The sequence below is a fragment of the Sceloporus occidentalis genome, unplaced genomic scaffold (genome assembly GCF_023333645.1).
Source record: "Sceloporus occidentalis isolate IW3139 unplaced genomic scaffold, rSceOcc1.0.p SCAF_52, whole genome shotgun sequence".
NCBI lineage: Eukaryota > Metazoa > Chordata > Lepidosauria > Squamata > Phrynosomatidae > Sceloporus > Sceloporus occidentalis.
The window spans coordinates 3,609,457-3,629,227 of NW_028317032.1; the positions used below are offsets into that span (position 1 = coordinate 3,609,457).

Below are 19,771 nucleotides of genomic sequence, written 5' to 3' on the forward strand. Positions count from 1 at the left end.
ATTATAGGAACGATCGAGAATCCCAGTGAGCCCCCTAAACAATCAATACATGGGAAAAGCACTTAGAAATATATATACTTACCTTGTCCATAGCCTGATATTTCAGGCCACTGATTGGCTGTTAGAAGATGCAGTAAGTATGATAGTGTGTATATGTGGGGAATCTGGGGGTACCTGATATAAAAAACCATCTCTATCCTATACCTGAGCAGGTATTTAAGTAACTCCGTCGAAGACTGATGTGAAAAAGATCAAGGGCTGATTAAGACCTTAAGAGTCTTTATAGCAGGGAGAATAGGAAGAATAGATGGCCGACTGCTTCTTCTCCGCTGTCGATGTTAATAGCAGTAGCTGTCTTACGTTTCCCCTTGAAAATGCAGATTAAGGGCACATGGAGGACCTATTCGTGTAGCAATCAGAATGTTTAAATTAACTTGACAGACTCAAGGAGTTGTTGGTTGTCACACACCCGGCAAACTTGCATGACAATTGAGAATTAATTTTCAAGGTAGTCACCACCGCCTTTCCCTTATAAATTGGAAATTCAGATTAACTGTGTGATCCTGTGGTGTTCCGGTACACAGGGGAAGCGTTTGTATGCGATATACACGGCCCTTTATAGAATGCCAGCAGAACAAAGGGTTATTTCCGTAAGGAACTTTACGTAAGCAGAGGCTATATGTACCCAACCATACACCTGCTCAGTGACGTCTCTCTCCCATTGTTGGAGACCCGTTCAGTGTTCGTAGAGTTTTAGCCCTTTGATTGGTGAGCAGTGTTACAGACGGCTAATTAATCTGCTAGACTACATTTCTTTATTTACATTTAATGGAGTTGTCATAGTTGTGTTTTTTTTTTTACTTCTTTTCACATATCTCTTTGTTCCTATAAACAAGTGGTGTTTCACTGACAACTCAAACTCCGCTTCGTTGCCAAAGTCTGCTGCCCGTTGTTAATTGGTGAAACACATTGAGCATATGTATAACTAAATACCTTTTAGTGGGCCACTACAGAAAAATGTTCTGTTGGCCCACAATGAAGTTCCGAGACCTCAGAGGTTTCTTTGGTTTCCAACAAGTCCGCTTTGAGTTATATCAAAATGCAGGTTACCTGCGCCCCATCTCCCAACTGCCTCGTACTCATAGGTGGCTGCGGAGACCCTCGTCCACCCTGACTGACCCAAGGAGGCCACCTTGCTACGTTCTGTAGGTGGCACTTCAGGGATGGTGGAGAAGTGGTCCTGCCATGACCACACCCTCTTACTGCCTCTAGCCACACCCCCAACAAAGGTGTCCGATTTCAACAATTGGAATGTTGGGAGTTATGCCTTTTTATATAAGAAAAATTTTTCAAGTAAGGTTTTCTTTATGAATTTTAGTCCTGAGAACCGGCAGTTCCAAACGGCAGTTTAGTCCTGACAACCGGCAGTTGTTAAACTCATCTTCGGTGTCTTTGCTGGAAATTCTATTTTGTGCTGCACCTGGAATCAGAGAAGGCATTAAATCTAGAATAAGTACATGCTCTAGAAAGGTAACACATGTTTGTAATAAGAAAACAACGACAAAAAAAGTTATTCCTCTCTGAAGCAAACACATATTTGAAATAACTTCTAGTCCTGCAAGATGATTCTGCTTTGAGTTGGTAATAGATCTTTCTGTCTCAAGAATGACTTGGAACTTCATTGTAATTAAAACAGATACTTCTTTTGCCTGAAGTTGTTCCGGGCTGGCTTTTAAATTTTGAAATGTGATTAGAAGTGTGCTGCTCTGTGTCTCATAAATCAGAATAACATAGACTTCATTATCTGGTAGATGCCAGGAGGACTTTGATGTTTTATCATGAAAGGGTGATTCTTGCAAGATCCATCACCCTCGCTGCATCTCTTTTGCATTGTAGGTCACTTTGTCGTATCCCATTTATTAAGCTCTTTTTTTTCATAAGAGGCGGTTTACGCCAAAAGTATATGCACTTGTTATTTAGATAAAACAAGCCGCTGCACATTCGTGTTTGAGATTACTTGAATGAGCGTACGTATGATCATCTTACCCATTAAAATGCACACGAGTACCTTTGGGAAACATGATTTGTAGCTAGACCAAAGGGAGATGAAAATACACTATATGAAGAAAAGTATTGGGACACCTGACCATTACAGCAACAGGGACTTTGATCACATTGCGTCCTAAATACATAGACACTAATATGAAGTCGGTCCCCCTTTGTAGCTTTAACGGCTTCCACTCGTCTGGGAAGGCTTTCCACAAGATTTTGGAGAGTTTCTGTGGGAATTGTTGCCCATTCATCCAGTAGAGCATTTGTGAGGTCAGGCGCTGATGCAATCTCCGTCCCAGATCATCCCAAAGGTGTTCGAGGGGCTGAGGTCGAGGCTCTGTGCGGCCGGTCAACTTCTTCCACACCAAACTCATCCAACCTGTCTTTATGGAGCTTTCTTTATGCACTTGGGGGCAGTCTCGCTGGAATAGAAAAGAGTCTTCCCCAAACTGTTCCCACAAAGTTGGAAGCAGAGCATCATCCAAAACGTCTTGGTATGCTGAACAGAAACATATAGCAACCCTAAGTGTTTTGTTTTCTGTGTTGATACAGGAGTCAACCTCAATTCCTTAGAATCATTTCTCAGGGCTGTCCTCCCGGAGCTGATTACTGCAAAAATGCAGAGGTAGATTCACATAGGGTTAAGGAAAGCCCCAATTCATCATAAGAGGCAGGACGTGGGTATACCTAGAAATTAAATGTACTGATCCTGAAGCCTGGCAATTAGCTTTGATTTCCAAAGCCTTATGTTAAGATCTCCTCCATCTAGATTGTAAGCTTGCGAGCCAAGCCCTCTTTACCTAACCCATTTGCTTTAGTTTGCCAGTTCTGGCTTTGTCAGACCCTTTGAATGTATGGAGCGCTACAGAAATTGTTGGTGCTATAAAATTAAAAAAATAATTATCTAGGTAAGAAATCTGTTCTCTGCCTGCAGGAGCAGTTGGCAAGCAGATCACTGTGTGTAAGCAGGCAGTGCCAGTAGCCTGGAACAAAAAGCTTGAAACTTCTGCCTTCTCAAAATTTGGAGACCGTAAAAGTATAACTTTGGGTTCCTTTAACATACCCCTTGATAAAATGACGACGGCATAGACAGAGGGCAGTAGAATGAGTGTGGATACAGAGGAAGAACAGTGGAAGCTGAGATTGAGTGTTGTGAACTATCGTGTGCTTGAAAGAATGGGGTAGAGGGGGCCACAAGATGGAGTTTGCCGACAAGATGTCTCTCAAAGGTGGTTTGACCCAAGCAATGTAACCTTCTGCTTCCCAACTAACTTATTTCACCCTGCAAACACTACACCGCCCTTTCCGTAACGATAATAAACAAAGCTATGCACGTATGTGTGAAGGGTTTTTATTTGATTATAACACGGAGCAGAGTTTCTGCCAATATTTGGTGGTTCCAGAAGAAGCGCTGATAACGGCTATGTTTATGGCCCCGTACGTTTAGCTGGATGGATTGCTCACGCATTTTAGGTTTATTATACATTCCTCTCTAGACACATTTTGGTTTATGTTTATTTCAAGGCGTTATACATTATTTGAATGGGCGCTTCAGGAAAATGCATTGCTCTGATAAGTCCATTTTTACATCTTCAGTAATGTATTTTGTACTTTTACGCCACGGTAATGACTGTTCCTTTACTTATATTACCTTATCAAAAATGTATTTGCAGGTGAAATTTGCGCCGTTTCCTTGATAATTATCCAGCTGGCAGGATAAACCGTTCTGCTTTTAGAGAATACTCCACGATTAAAAGGAGACGGCGAAGGCGGTTAAACATGGTGTGTCCTTCACAAAGCGTTGGCCGGTTTCTTATGGACACGTTAGGTCTTATCTGCTAACCCAGGAACACCTCGTGGGGTTCATCATTTGATTACTATCACCAAAACTCATTTTGATTATGCTTTTAGAAGAACGGAACATAGTTCACCTGTTTTCTGTTGATTTCACTTAATATAATACCCAGAATAATTATTTCATATGTTATGTGCTTGCCTATGGGCTTTAACTGGTCAACATGACAGCAAGGCACTTCCACCGCGCTTAGTGTCTCTGGTTGCTCTGGATGGATGATAGAGTTCAGTATGTTGGTTAACGGTGCTTTAGTCCTATTGTGCTTACTCAAGAAGTTAGTAACTAAGGGAACAAAGTAGAGACGGAAGGAGATTTTTAGATATAAGCGGTCCGTAATATAAGAGCACAAAACTAATCTGGAAGAGAACATGCGCTGCATACTCCAGTCCTGTCCTAAACACGTTTGCAGAAAGAGAATGTATAGAAGCCCTATAAATGTTCCAGAAATTTCGTGATCTTCCTTACGTCTTGGCAGCTATGTAGGACTGCTAGAAGACACTCGGAAAGGCTTCAGGTAGAGTCCTTACCGGCCGTCCCCTGTCTGCTTGCATTTACCTGTCATATGCCTCCATCACTAGAAGAACTGGAAGCCAGGAGAATAAATAAAAAGATAAGACTATGATGTCACTGCTTATAGACACATTAAATTCAGCAAACAAACTAGATGATATAACTTGTTAAATAACCACGGCCGTATATAAAATGCAAAATAACCACAGCCATATATATAATGCAATATAACCGTGGCCGTATATATATAATGCGATATAACCGTGGCCGTATATATATATATATATATATATATATATATATATATATATATATATATTGCGATATAACCGTGGCCGTATATATATAATGCGATATAACCGTGGCCGTATATATATATATATATATATATATATATATATATATATATATATATAATGCGATATAACCGTGGCCGTGTGTATATATATATATATATATATATATATATATATATATATATATATTGCGATATAACCGTGGCCGTGTGTGTATATATATGTGTGTATATATATGTGTATATATATATATATATATATATATATATATATATATATATATATATATATATATATATATATATATATAATGTGATATAACAGTGGCCAAGTTAATTGCGAATTAGTGTGACATTTAGATGTTTGTGTCAGTAGCCTTTGCCTAAAGCTCCAAATGTTCCTGTGGACTAATAGCCACCCCTGTGATTTCAAGTGACCCCATAAAATCCTTTTTTATAGATCCACTGCTATCATTTGAAGGACTTTAGCTAAGAATGGTGTTAATAAAAATATAGATTTTATGCATTCACATTTATATTGCGCATAAAAAAATCACCAAGGGATAAAAAAAATAAAAAAATCAACTTTTAGCTAGTTTTTTTTTTCCCCCAACCATTTATTTTTATCTAAAGGGCTTTGTCCTAAAAACATTGCGTATCTCATGTTGGGTGATAATACCGCTTAGCCTGTCTCCATGACTTTTTCCAGACAAGCAATGAAATAACTGCTTTCCTGCACAAATTGGCATTTTAACACGAAGATTAACTTTAAAAGCAACAAGCAAGACAAAGAAAAAAAAATTAATCTGAAGTATGCTTTTAAAGGTCACGACAAGAAACTCTCTTTTAGAAGGGAATTGTAGCATTGCGGGGGGATTGTGTCCACGACTGATTTCTGCCATGTTCCATGTGTTATTTTTTTCCACCTTTTTCTCTACATAATAATAATTCATATTTCTTCTTTATGCATATGCTCATTTTTTTGTGTGTATTTTCTTCCGCAAAGGTTATGCAATGATTGGTCATCAAATTATTCATTTTTGCACAAAACCCTCATCATAAGTCCGCATTTACATAAGCACTTAACTTAAAAAAATAAATAATAAATAATGCACCTTTGAATGCTGGCGTCTATTCACATGCAAATGTATTTGAAAGCCCTTTTCTATCTGTCGCAATATATATATCTATATATATCGATAGATAGATAGATAGATAGAGATTTATATATCTATCTATATATATATCTCTATATATATATAATATGTAGAAAGGAAGGAACTTTTGATACATATTAAGGTTTTTTTATAAAAAAATTTTTACATTTTATTTTCAATTTTACATTTTTTCAATTTACATTTTTCTTATGGTATTAGAATTTTCATACGAGATACATATTTTATATGTCATGTGCATCTCATTTTTAACGTCCAAGAGAATTTCCCAATGAACTTTGTAAATATAAATTAAATAATAATAATAAAAAAAACACCAGTAAATCAATTCAGCGTTTACTAGCCGCCCTATTTGCCGGCATAGAGCATGCATACAGGTGCTGCGAGTTCAGAAGCTTTATTTCTTTCTGTGCAAATAGTTAACTATTTAGATGATAATGCCTACTTGGCTTATGAGTTTTATGTCGATGAAGAGTAATGGAATATTGTCACGTTCCAGATTAAGATCAGTCCTAATGTTCCACCTAACATGTTAACCGTTATTTTTAATTGAAATGGAAATATGAATTGTACCTCCTTTTTATTTTCTGTTGTGCGGCAGGAAGGAGCAGTCATGTTGATGCTTTCTCATGTATAAAATTACGGAGGGGAATTATGGGAAAGCCAGGGCCCTTTCTATGCCTTGGTGGCGGGTACCGGGAATCATAAAACAGAATAACATAGAAACAAGAGTAAAAACTAAATTCTGATCAACGTGCTAGGTTTACATTGGGTTTTATGCCACATTTCCCCTCTTTCCTAATGTTCTGTAGATTATAGAAGAGCATGGTGTGCACCTAGCTTGCTCTGTATCCATAATCAGTTCTTATTATTATTGCCACATCACACATCTACAGAATAGTCCTCCGTAATCTTCGTTATGATGTCTACACGCATTTCCCTGGTCTTAAATTGTATTAATTTATGCATTGTTAGACACAGACGTCCGAGATTTATGTTGTCGGAAGCTGCTGGTGTTGCATGTTCTCCTCGTAAGCCTTTGTGGCCTTGTACATTATTCCATCGAACATGAGTTTTTTTCCCTCGATGCCTCTTATGAGTTAAGCTCCTGCCTCCCAAGCACTTGCATTCACAGCGTCCTTATCTTTTCCTTCTTTACCATCCCCAGTTTTGAAGCCGGAGAACTGAAGATTGTCCCCTGGATTGAGCAGAAACACAGAGACAAAGACTGGTGTGAAGAACCCAAGTGCAAGTAAGTCTGTTTTCAAGCATGATAGCAAAGAACACAGTTGGACACTCATAGATATTTAAATGAGGGTTTTTCACGCGTTCCACTCAATATGTTAATACATTTAACAGAATTACAGAGTCACGCCTGAGAATGAAGCAGAACATTACTGAGCATTAAGAAAAGACGGAACCCAAGCTAAATCCCAACGCTGTGGCCGTGGCTTTTTTGTTACTTTCACAGAACTAAATTGGTTTTCATTCTATTGGAGAGCCTAGCGAGACTCTCGATTAAATAAAAATAAAAAAATGAACAGAGAGCTTTAGTGGAAAATAACACAAAACACTTTATTAAAAGGTATTCTGTGACCTTCCAACCATACTCATACATTTGTGATTGCAAAATAAATACATTCTGATGAAGAGCCGTAGAGAGAGGTCACATTACCCACTCATTGTCCTACCACCCCCTTACTTCAGTGGCAACTGTTTATTCTCACAGCAAAACATATAATTGAGGTTAGGAGGGCCTTGTCAGCCGCCTTCCGTTAGAAAGGAGAAACCGAGAAACCTATAAAGCCGAAGAAGTCTACTTGAACTCTCTAAAGTAAACACCGACAAATCCATGGGACCCGATGGGATAAACCCAAAGTTATTCAAAGAGCTCTCGAGTGTCTTGGCAAAACCTTTCACAGACTTATATAACCAGTGACTATTGGCAGGAGTGGTTCTAGAAGATTAGAAGTTGATAACTGTAGTGCCACTTTACAAAAAAGCTAGCAGGGAAGACTCTGCCAGCTACAGACCAGTAAGTCTTACATCAGTAGTTGGGAATTAATGGAAATCATGGTAAAGGAAAGGTTTGTTTAATATCTGCATGTAAACAGGTTACAAGATCAGAAAAAGCAGGGGGATCCTGTCAAACCAACGTCATTTTTTCTTGAATGGGTAACTAAAATAAAGACCCTGGAGGAGCCGTTAAAACAGCCTATCTGGATTTCAGTAAGGGGTTTGACACCCTCATATAAGACTTATACATAATCCGCAGTGTTTGGGGTTTGAGTGACAGGCAGCAGCAGGTTATAGTTAATGTATAAACTAAAATAGAAATAATGAAATAAAAGCGCTAGGAAAAAATATATAAGAAGCTTCAAACCAATACTCAGGGTGATCTCCCTTAAATTACCCAAAATATCTAATAATAAAAAATAAATAAAAAGTGAGAGTAGGTGAGCTTAAAAATACTAAATGTGTACACGTATGGGGATTTGATACACATTTAGTACTTTTAAGCTCACCTACTCTCACTTTTTATTTATAGTTAATGTATATTCAGAGGAAGGTCTTGTTAGTAGCGGGGTACTTTAGAGATCAGTATTGGAACCCGTACTTTTTAATATTTTTATTAGCAATATTACAAAAGGTGTTACTGGCAAGAATGTAACAGCTGCAGTTTAATGTTGATAAATGCAAAGTAATGCTCTTGGGGCATAAATATCCAAAGGCAAAATATAGCATTGGGGCACTGTTCTTTCACAACAGGACAGAGGGACTTGGGAGAAAATTATTTCTGAGGACTTAAAGATAAGCAAAATAGGGCTAAAATAACAGAGCGACGACTCAAATACTAATTGCTAATAAGCAGCTCTCTGAATACATTGTATAGTGCAAAAGCAGCATCATTTTAAAAATGAATATTTCTTGTAATATTCATAATTGGGGGTTGATGGGGGTTCCCCGTGAAACATGTCGGCAGCGTGTTATGTTACTGCTTTCTCTAGTGGCTCGTTGGTTTGTAATGGAGAGTTTGCTGCTCGTTCTTGGCCATAACACTGTTAATCACGTTGCTTTGTTATTGTCCCTATAAGCCGACTCTGACGGTACTTTTCGGTAACCTCGGTTGTCTGTTTATAGTTGTTTTGACTGTCTGTGCTGTTTATTCTCCGAGACCTGCATGCAAAATATAGTATTCTTCCTTCCAGAGAAAGCTAGCTGTAGGTTATAAAAAAAAAAAGCATAAATATAAATTTGTTGGAACGTGCAGAAAAGAAATAATGTTTATCCTGCCGCTCATCTGTTTTTTAGAAAAGAGAAAAATCTAAAGAGCTGCAGAAATCACTTTTTCTAGGTTCACGGTTCTGGTTTATTAGGGCCCAACGTCTTCCATCCATCGTGCCTTCTTACTTTACTTTGCACGAGGACGGTTATTAGCGTCACCGTGAGCCTTCTCCACCGTCTCCTTCTCGATCACCAACAAACCAAAATTACCGTATTTGCTCGATTATAAGACGACCCCCCAAAATGTGAATATTAACTTAGGAAAAAAAGAAAAAGCCTGAATATAAGACGGCCCTAAAGGAAAAAAGTTTTACCAGTAAATGTTAATTCATGTAAACTATTTTTTTAAATAAAAGCTATGATTGAGAAAAATATTTTTTTTGTTTTTATGTCCTTGTATTTTCCAACCTGTCCCCCAGTTACGCACATCTGCCCCCCAGTTACGCACATCTGCCCCCAGGCTTGCCACACCAATATGGCACTGTGGCCCATGGTATGCCTTTTGACCCCCTATGTGCCACTCTGCCTCCAGAAATGCCTTATACCCCTATATGCCACTCTGGCATTTAGGGGGTTAAAATGCATATTATGGGGCAAAGTGGCATATAGGGAGGTATAAGGCATTTCAGGAGGCAGATTGCTCTATTAAATGCCCCCTTAATGCCACTCTGCCTCCTGAGATGCCTTATACCTCCCTATATGCCACTCTGCCCCATATACCCAGAGTGGCATATAGGGGGTATAAGGCATTCCAGAAATGCCCTATGCCCCCATTTAACACACACACGCACACACACACACTTACCGGTGCTTCCAATGTCCTGCTGTATTGCAGGGGCAGCGGGTTGACGTCTCCTTCCGCTGCAGCCGGAAGGAGGTGGAGTTGGCAGCAGGGGTTTGTCTGCGTCCGTCGCGGATACCTTCCCCGGCTGTCAGAGATCAGAGTGCGGTACCGGTGCAGGGAACTCTGATCTCTGACAGTCGGGGAAGGTATGCGCGACGGACGCAGACAACCCCCGCTGCTAGCCACACCTCCTTCCGGCTGCAGCGGACGTTGTCTACGCAATCCGCGTAGACGTCAACCCGCTGCCCCGGCAATACAGCAGGAAGCACCGGTAAGTGTGTATGATGGGGGGGGGGGTGAGACAGGAGGATCCAGGTCCCCTGCAGCGGTGCGGGGGATCTGGATCTTAGTCTCATAATCAGACCTCTATTTGAGGTCTGATTAGAAGACGACCCTGATTAGAAGACGAGGGGTATTTTTTCAGAGAATTTGCTCTGAAAAAAACCTCGTCTTATAATCGAGCAAATACGGTAAATACGGTTATACAGTATTCCTTTTCCTCCCCTGGTGTGTTTTACCGATCTACAATATTACATATAGAGACAGCATAAATAAAACATATCGGTAGGTCAAAAAGTCAAATCAAGTTCTCAATAACATCGTGGCCCTAGCTGTGCCTTTAAAGAAAAATGGACATGATGGAGGTATATAATATCTCAAAAAAATGGCTTTGTTAAGCTCCTTTTTATTGGAACAATCTCAATAGTAAGGACATTAAAGTTTGACTTACCTTTAGAATAAAAACCCGTAAATGCTTAAATTGTGACCCCTCGGCTTCGTGTCATAGCTGAGTGTGATAGTTGTACTACAATAAATTGCACTCCCCCAATTAAACCCCTTTTGAGAATCGGTGCAAGATCTGTTTAAATATTTTGTTGCAGAAGATTTTTTTAAATGTATTATAATTATTATTTTCTATTTTTTTTTTTTTTTTATATTTTTTTGTAAAACCAGCCTTTTGTGGAACTGATTCAATAAAGCAGTGGTTTTCTCCTGTTCCCATTAAACTGCTCTAACAACCAACAAAGGCTTTTATTTTCTCCAGGAACAATGCAGATACTAAAGAAAAAAACACAAAAAAAACCCCTCCACTCCATCATGTAATCATTAATACATACACAGCCTGGAGGAATTGGCCGGCAGCCTCGCGTTCTCCGGCTGCACGGATAATATCAGACAACACTCGCGGAATAAGAATTCCCATCGCCTGCGCTGCACGCAAGGACAAAGGATTTATGGAAAGACCGAGCAAGGGCAAAGAGCCTTAAAATAGAACCTTAGCCGGGCTTGCGGGATTCATTGGCGCGCGGGAATGTTTTGTGTGTAAAGAACAGACGCGTTGTTTCTAATTCCGAAGCTGCGGCTCGGTTTTTAACCCCTTTTGGCTTGTGTAACTGCGGACGAGGTTATTGCAGCTGAATGAGATTTGATTCATAAATGGAGACCGGGGTGATAAATTGTTTTTTTTTTATTATAAATAATATCGCCACCCCCTTCGCCTCCTCTATTCATAGCGTAATGTTTATTGGAAAATAACCATATATATACGAGGTACGGTGGCTGCCTGTAATGTGTTTGCAATGTGACTGTAGAGCGAGGAATGTCAATAATATACGCGTCGTAGAAGGTGAATTGCAAGTAAATGCATTCATAAAAAGGGAATTTTAAGCATATCCCCCTGATTTTTGGACCTGCATAACTGCCAACAGCACTGAATATGCCTAGACAGTCTCAATAACTTGGCTTATATCGGAGCTTTTGGCTTCCCCATCCTCCGTCACTCGTATTGGTGCTCTGAGCAGCGGTTATATGTACGATGTGTAGACCCCGCTGGGACATATCCGAATGAGCGTTTTGTCTTTGCGAAAGTTCCCTTAAGTTCCAGCTTGACTTGGGTTCCCCGGCATCTGCTTTACAGGTCATAGAAGTAACGCCGTTGGATCGCCGGTCGGCATGGTTTGTGGTGTGAACTATAATGGTATCTGCGTCTAGTCTTCGAGCCCCCAGCTTTGATTAATAAATATATTCTTTGTTTTTGGTTTGTCCCGCTTCGGTCCAAGAACTTCACCTCTATCGCACACATCGAATAGCCTCGTTCATCCCTCTTAATCGTGGTCTTACCGGAGTTCTATTCCATTATTCCAACGCTCTCATTTTTTCAGTTCCATGTAGTGACATCACACAATTGGGAAGAATAAAAACGATGTAAATGGACCTTTTTGTTCCTCTTGATGTGTACGTTTTCCTGCAGTTTTCTCCTTACAAGGGAGATCTGTAATCTTTTCATTTTCATGTTTCCGTGTGTGTCGCTGTTTAGGTGACGGAGGTCCTGTTAATAACTTGTAGTTTTAGGGCGCGCATGGAGGACATTCTCTTCCGTTTCTGTAACGCTGAGTGATTCCGCGGGTTTTGACAGCCGTGTGTTTGCGAGGCGGTTAGCCTTCGCTGTGAGTAATAGCTCCGGCGCTGCAGCGTGTTCACCGCTCACTCGTCTCCATCTTGTTTACCAGATTAACCGTGGAGCAGAGTTCCTCAGACATGGCCCAATTTTTATACGACGAGCAGCCGGAGCTTATTTTATACAGAAGCGATCGTTTGTCAGTCGATTTACTGAAAATCTGGTACCACAAAAGAGCGGAGGAAATTGAGAACTATGCCCGACAGGTAACAATCTGTCTTTTTTGTTTGGTTTCTTATTTTTTTTTTTTTGTACCTGACTTTTTTAACCTTGCAAATAATAATCCTGCTTTTATTTATGCTTTATTTCTATGCACCGCATACCTCCATGGCTTATTATTATTATTATTATTATTCGTAGTATTATTAATGTTATTAACCAAAGTGGATTAGGTGCCAGCGAATGCTAAAGTTCCGTTTAACAGTAGCACTGCTTTCTCAAGTTTTAATTTTAAATTTTTTTAAATTATGATTATTATGATTATTGTTTAACATAAATGTAATAAAAGCACCGTTAATGGCCCTGTTGCGTTTTCTGAAGTCAACATCCCGGAAAAGGAATGCCGAGGTAATTGTTAGCAGAGTTTCTCCAGGTGCATCGGTTATATCGCTCAGCACCGCGGACAGCTGAATATAAGCCGGTCTCACCAGATTGAACTTGGTTTTTAGAGTTCGGCACCATGGACAGCGTCTTGAGCGTGAGCGAGCAGTATGAGAATATTATTGTTCCAGCCAGCAGATTGAGCAGGGCTATTGCAATCACAGGAAAATACAGAATTAATGTTTGGTAGATCTTGGGTTGTTGATGCACAGTTTAATTTTTTATTATGCTTACAATGCATGGCATCTTATACTCCTGCATTACTTATGCTGGCAGTCCTTTGCAGGCATCTACTACTCTTTCTGTAAAGTGAAGGGGATATAGCTAAAAAGGCTACTTCTTGAACATGAGTTCCTCTATTAAGCTATGTGAAGTGTAAGCGTTATTTCTACATACATACCATCTCTACTAGGTTGACGGAGCGCTCTCACTGGTGCGTCTTGGAAAAGAGCGAAACATTCCTGGCCTGCAGATCCTGTCTGATGACCTGGTCACACTGGAGACAATCGTTTATGAGGCCGGCTGTGACGCATCTTTGACTCTTAAAGATCTCCAACAGATTCAAGACATTGATAAACTGAGGCTCTTATTGGCAAATGTGAGTTACTGAAACTGCTGTATAGAATGTTGATGCTGGCAAAGCTGGTTCAGCATAGTTTTTATGCCCCATATAAACTGCTTTGGAATCCCACCTATATCCATCTGTATTTCTAAAACCGAATCAGAACATCCCGTGAATTACATCATATCTCAGAATAGCTATCAGAGCCATTCAAGACAACAACGGAAATAAGACACATACTGTTGGGAGGTCATATCCAGCGCAGGCACATGTCACCATACCCTCTCGCTAGAGCAGCATAGATTTCACCCGCACAAGCAACAGCAATGATGGGGAACCCCAGATTTATCTACCAGCTGCTTACCTCAGTTTAGAGGCCTTAGGCGTTGTGGCGCCCTGTGCGGACTACTCCTCTGGCGCCCCCCCTCACTACCCCCCCCTCTCTGCCCCTTCAAACTACCGCCCCTCAAACTACCCCTTCAAACTACCCCTCCCCTCTGCCCCTTCAAACTACCCACCCTGCCCCTTCAAACTACACCCCCCCTCTGCCCTTTCAAACTACACCCCCCCCTCTGCCCCTTCAAACTACACCCCCCCCTCTGCCCCTTCAAACTACACCCCCCCCCCCTCTGCCCCTTCAAACTACACCCCCCCCTCTGCCCCTTCAAACTACACCCCCCCCCCTCTGCCCCTTCAAACTCCCGCTTACCTTGTTGCCGGAGTCCTGCGGTGAGAGCAGGAGGCATCCGTCTTCTCGCTCTGCCGCGGTGCCGGCATTTCATGTTGAGAGCTGGAATAGTCCGGCGCTCAACATGAGATGCCGGCACAGCGACGGAGTCACGGAGAGTAAGGGGCGCCGAGCGGTTGCCGATAACTTCACGAGCAACCGCTCGGCGCCCCTGACCGGGACTTAGATTTAAGCATCGGTTTTTTTTTTAAACTTTATTTAACATGAATGATGTTAAATAAAGTTTTAAAAAAAAACACAAAAAAGAAAAACTATGCTTTAATCTAAGTCCCGGTCAGGCGCCCCTGCAACCATGGCGCCCTGTGCGGTCGCACAGGTCGCACACCCCTAAGGCCGGCCCTGTGTATAGCGACCAGTCATGCATATCCAGCTGGTGGCCTCTGGCCTGAAGGTACCAGGGCTGCTCTTCATCCCTGTCCTGGCCCAATCCAACTCTTTGGCCTTAATACATACAACTTAATGTCAACCACTCCTCCTGCAAATTGGCCTGCACTTTCATGTGATGAATGATGATTATAGATGGTCAAGTTTAATTTTCTTCGAATATTTCATGGCTGACAGATTGCAACATGAACACAAAATGATGCCATTAATTTAAGTTTATAATGCTGTCGCAGCCAGGCTTAGTGCACAGCTTGGTTTATGAAACCCAACTGTGTTTTCTGAAATTATTAAAGATACTTTTTTTCAACTGGTTGAACTCTCCAGTCACCCTTTCTGAGTATTTCTCACTTTTAATGATTTTGAAAGTTGCCTCTGTTGAAACGGTGACACTTGCTGATTAGAATAAACAAATAGGAATGAGATACAGCATCTTTACAAGATGTGATTAGTGTGACTTGAGGGTGCGTTAGACCGCTGAGTTGGTATCTCTGTGAACTATATCAGTCGGAGCACAAAGCACATGTTGGTTAAATGCCTAATGGCCTTCCCAGCTTATCCATCAGTAAATGCTGTTTAGACTTCATATGTACCTTTTCAAAGAATAAAAAATTTCAAAATTCTAGAATTATTGGACCGTTATTGTTAAAGATGCTTTTCCGCTAAGGTTTAAAGGCTTTGTTGCCATAGCAGTTTTTTTGTTTTTTTTTCTTTCTTACCAAGTTCAAAATGTAAAGAGTAAGACGAAGGTCGGTATAACTTTTGCTTAACACAGAATTGAGTTCATGGCTTTTCTAGATTGGTACATGAGCTTTTGATGGATAACTTCATTTTGCAGAGCTCAGAAGAAGACTACATGAAAAATGCTTATCAGTGGATGGTGCCCTTCCTTCATCGCTGTGAGGCTCAGGCTCCTGGCTCGGCCAATGCGCTTTTGAAGGAATATTTAGTGACGCTGGCAAAAGATGACCTTAAATTCCCTTTAAAGGTTTTTCAACATTCGAAACCGGACGTAAGTTCACATAGTCTTTCTTTTGTTTTGATTAGTTCGACGTGGAGCCTAAAATAATGGGCGCAACCCGTTACTCTTTTCATGATAAAATCACACATTTCTTGCATATTGCATCCATGGGTTTTTCCAGAGATATGGCAGCTCAAACATTATCCGTTAAGAAAAGTACAGCAAGAACGAAAAACATTAAAAAAAATTCTGGTGTGATCCAAAGCCAAGATACCTAATGCAGCGCCATGCCGCTAGTACTATGGATTCGTCACTGAGCAAGCTTGTGCAGGCTTTCTCCCTCTAATATACTAATATCGAAGAGCAATTTGTTGTCATGTAAATATTTGATTAGATGACTTGATGAATTTTTCATACGGTTAGTGCAAAGACAATCTGCGTTTTAGTCATCTTTTCTTCTTAAAATCCATCTGCGCTGTTTGCTTATAGGCTGATCTTGTGCTTCTTTTTGCTGCCTGTCATATGTAATATATCTCATTGACCCAGTAATAGACTTCCTCAGAAGCACAATTCACATTAAAGTACACATGCCATCTGTCTGCTGTTCTTTGGTGCAATTTCATTAATTTTAAGGTTTCACTGTGCATGGTTGTAGTGATGATGGGTATACATGCAAGCAAGTGATCTGTTTTTCCTATTTAAATGCACAGTAAAATGTCCTAGACAGACTTGCCAAAAAGAATCCGTATTAAATTACTATGTGACTAGTTATTAGGAATTCTTTAAAAAGGGTTACCAGATAAGTTCCTTACATTAGGGAGAAGCTGCAGTAGGAGTACTTTCTGTGCATGTGCCCCATTGGGGGGGTCTTATTAGAAACAAACCCCTTCCAGGGCAATGTTTGCTGAGCCACCCCAGGGACTGACTGAGGGTAAGTGTATCATGGACCAAGAGGTGTGTTGGGCTGAATATCTGGGGGATCAGACATTTCTAAGGGGCGCACCACGTAAATTTAAAATGATCTCTCAGCTATCCCTATGCGTTAAAGTGTTTTGATGGCTCCAGCGTCCATTTAAATTCTGACTGGTTATTATTTAAAAGTCCTTGCCACTGTGGCATAGCAGATACAACCTATTATATGCTTCTATAATCTGTATCATAGTGGGATGTAGCTGGATATACCCTATAAGCTTTAGGTGAAGCATCTATAGCAGCTTTTGCTGAAACACCAGTAGGCACAGGATCCGGAGCACCCCGTCTGGATCTATTTTCCCCTTTGCATCTGCCAGGACATGAGCTTTGTTGTTGGGACACATGGAGTAACTCTTTATCTGTCCTTGGTAATTATGTATTGGAATGCCATACTTTGACACCCTGTTACTGCCTTCAGTAGTGTTTTGTATAGCATACTCGGGCCAACAGAAGATAAGGTAGAATGACCTTTCATTACCTTGGAGGTCCTTTCCTCGGGTAGAATGTTGCCCCAATAAAGACTATTACCTACGTCTGTCTTCTGTAGGACCAATGTGGCTTCTTCTATTTTTTCTATTTAGTATTTAATATTCTATTATTTATACTTTGAAACTATTCATGGTAGTAATTCATAGTAAGCCGCGGCATTGCTGATTTCTGTTCTTTTTTTTTTTTTATATCCAGCCAAGCAACAGCCTTGAATAATTAAACTGTGACAGAACGTTGATGTTATAAATTAGGATGTGCTGCAGACATTGTAACAATAAATCATATTTCATGTGAATTATTATAGTTCCTGAGATTAGAAGAATTTTGTGAACGGCTTTAATCCTTGACTAATTATTCGACACTTTTTGCTCTGCAGCGCAAAAACTATGTTGATTAAGATTGCGGATAATGGTTTAACTCTCTGAACGCCAGCGCATCGGCTTTCTCCTTCTGTCCACCGTCGCACTTCATTGCTTGTTATTAATCATTTGTTTTTATGTGATTATTTTTCAAGTGCCAGCAAAAACTTGTCCCCGACCAGGATCAGCTGATGATTATGGCTCTGGATTGTATTTATGCCTGTGAACGCGATAACCAGCTGTCATTGTGTTACGACATCTTGGAGTGTCTTCCGCAGAGAGGTTATGGGTAAGAGATATAGATACATTTTTCTTTGTTTTTTCATGGTTCCTTAACTACTTTTTTTTTTTATGTGCGGATTTCGGTTTCATGGTTTTATCTATTTGCGAACATTACTTTATATAAGCAAAAGAGAAGACATAGCCTATCTATTGTCTTTTCATTTATGGCTGCTTTTAAGTTAATTTAAAATAAATAAACATATTTCCACATTCTTGCAAAGCAGGCTTGGACTCGCCATCTGGCACACCAAGCAAATGTCTGGTGGGCCACTGACCAATATGGCTCCATACACACCCGATTATCTACTCTGCTGTATTTGGCCACCAGCTGTGCCCAGCGATACACTGTGTGAACACAAAAATGTGTGGCCTCTCATGCAGCCATTAGTACTAGAAGCAGCAGTAGTAGAAGCAGCAGCAGCAGTAGTAGTAGTAGTAGCAGCAGCAGTAGTAGTAGCAGCAGCAGTAGTAGTAGTAGCAGCAGTAGTGGTAGTAGAAGAAGCAGCAGCAGTAGTAGTAGCAGTAGTAGTAGTAGAAGAAGAATCAGTAGTAGTAGAAGAAGAAGCAGTAGTAGATGAAGAAGCAGCTCCATACACACCCGATTATCTACTCTGCTGTATTTGGCCACCAGCTGTGCCCAGCGATACACGGTGTGAACATAAAAACATGTGGCCTCTCATGCAGCCATTAGTAGTAGAAGCAGTAGTAGTAGTAGTAGAAGAATCAGTAGTATTAGTAGTAGTAGGAGCAGCAGCAGCAGCAGTACTAGTAGTAGTAGTAGAAGGAGCAGCAGCAGTAGTAGAAGAAGGAGCAGCAGTAGTAGTAGAAGAAGAAGCAGCAGTAGTAGAGGAAGAAGAAGCAGTAGTAGAAGAAGAAGCAGTAGAAGCAGCAGCAGCAGCAGTAGTAGTAGTAGTAGTAGTAGAAGGAGCAGCAGTAGCAGTAGTAGACGAAGAATCAGTAGTAGAAGTAGTAGTAGTAGTAGTAGGAGCAGCAGCAGTAGTAGTAGACGTAGCAGTAGAAGTAGCAGCAGTAGTACAAGAAGTAGCAACAGTAGTAGAAGTAGTAGCAGTAGTAGAAGAAATAGCAGTAGTAGTAGTAATAGTAGCAGTAGTAGAAGAAGAATCAGTAGTAGTAGTAGTATAAGCAGTAATAGAAGGAGCAGCAGTAGTAATTGAGCACCGAGATGTGAATTGGGTAAACAGTACCTTACAAGTAGTGCACGTAGTAATCCCGTAGTTCTGCTCAAACAAGCTGACGATCTAGAAGGATGGGGGGTATATTACTCAAGAGATGAAAGGGCCAAATGTCTGAGGTGGACCAGCCACACTATTGTATGTCAATGTATCGTTTAAATACGTAATATTACTGGACAGAAGTACCAACTGCCTGACGAGTAAGAGTGTGTGGTGGGGAACCCGCGGCAGTAGTAGGTGGGACGAGGACCAGGGGATGAGTAGAGGGACCTGGCGCATGTATACTTTGTGTACATTTTTTGTCATTATACCACAATAAAGATGTAATTCTTTCATAGGAAATCTAGAAAACAATACACAGTGGTGCTACGTCCAAGTTTTCGTTAGGAAGATATTGTGAAAACAAGTGTATTAAAAAATAAAAAATAAAAAGTGATATCTTGAAGAACTAACCAAACTCTGTGTCTGTCGAAGTTGTTATTGTTTGTGTCACTCAGAAAAGCCATATTAATAACACCCGGAAATTATTTCCAGAAATCAGATTTTTGCAATACCTCATATCTCCTTCTTCATTCCCAGCTCTGAGACAGACATAAGTAAATCTCTTCACGACAAAGTCGATCAGCTGGAACAAATCCTCAGGTAAAACACTTTATTTATTTATTCCACATTTAATGGCTGTCATGCTGAACAAATTAAAACAACCAGGAATGCTATATTGCTGCTATTTTTTCATAAGACAATTTATTT

At 40.4% G+C, this 19,771-nt stretch overlaps 1 protein-coding gene across 1 annotated transcript in view; it reads left to right on the forward strand.

Annotated features, from left to right (window-relative positions):
- LOC149288346 (NBAS subunit of NRZ tethering complex-like) overlaps nt 1-19,771 on the forward strand; it is a 278,953-nt gene that overhangs the window by 71,034 nt on the left and 188,148 nt on the right. The window contains exons 22-27 of the mRNA XM_089491881.1: nt 7,056-7,139; nt 12,527-12,680; nt 13,487-13,672; nt 15,604-15,777; nt 17,702-17,835; nt 19,601-19,663. Coding sequence (XP_089348007.1) covers nt 7,056-7,139; nt 12,527-12,680; nt 13,487-13,672; nt 15,604-15,777; nt 17,702-17,835; nt 19,601-19,663 — 795 coding nt within the window. The remainder of the gene's footprint in view (nt 1-7,055; nt 7,140-12,526; nt 12,681-13,486; nt 13,673-15,603; nt 15,778-17,701; nt 17,836-19,600; nt 19,664-19,771) is intronic.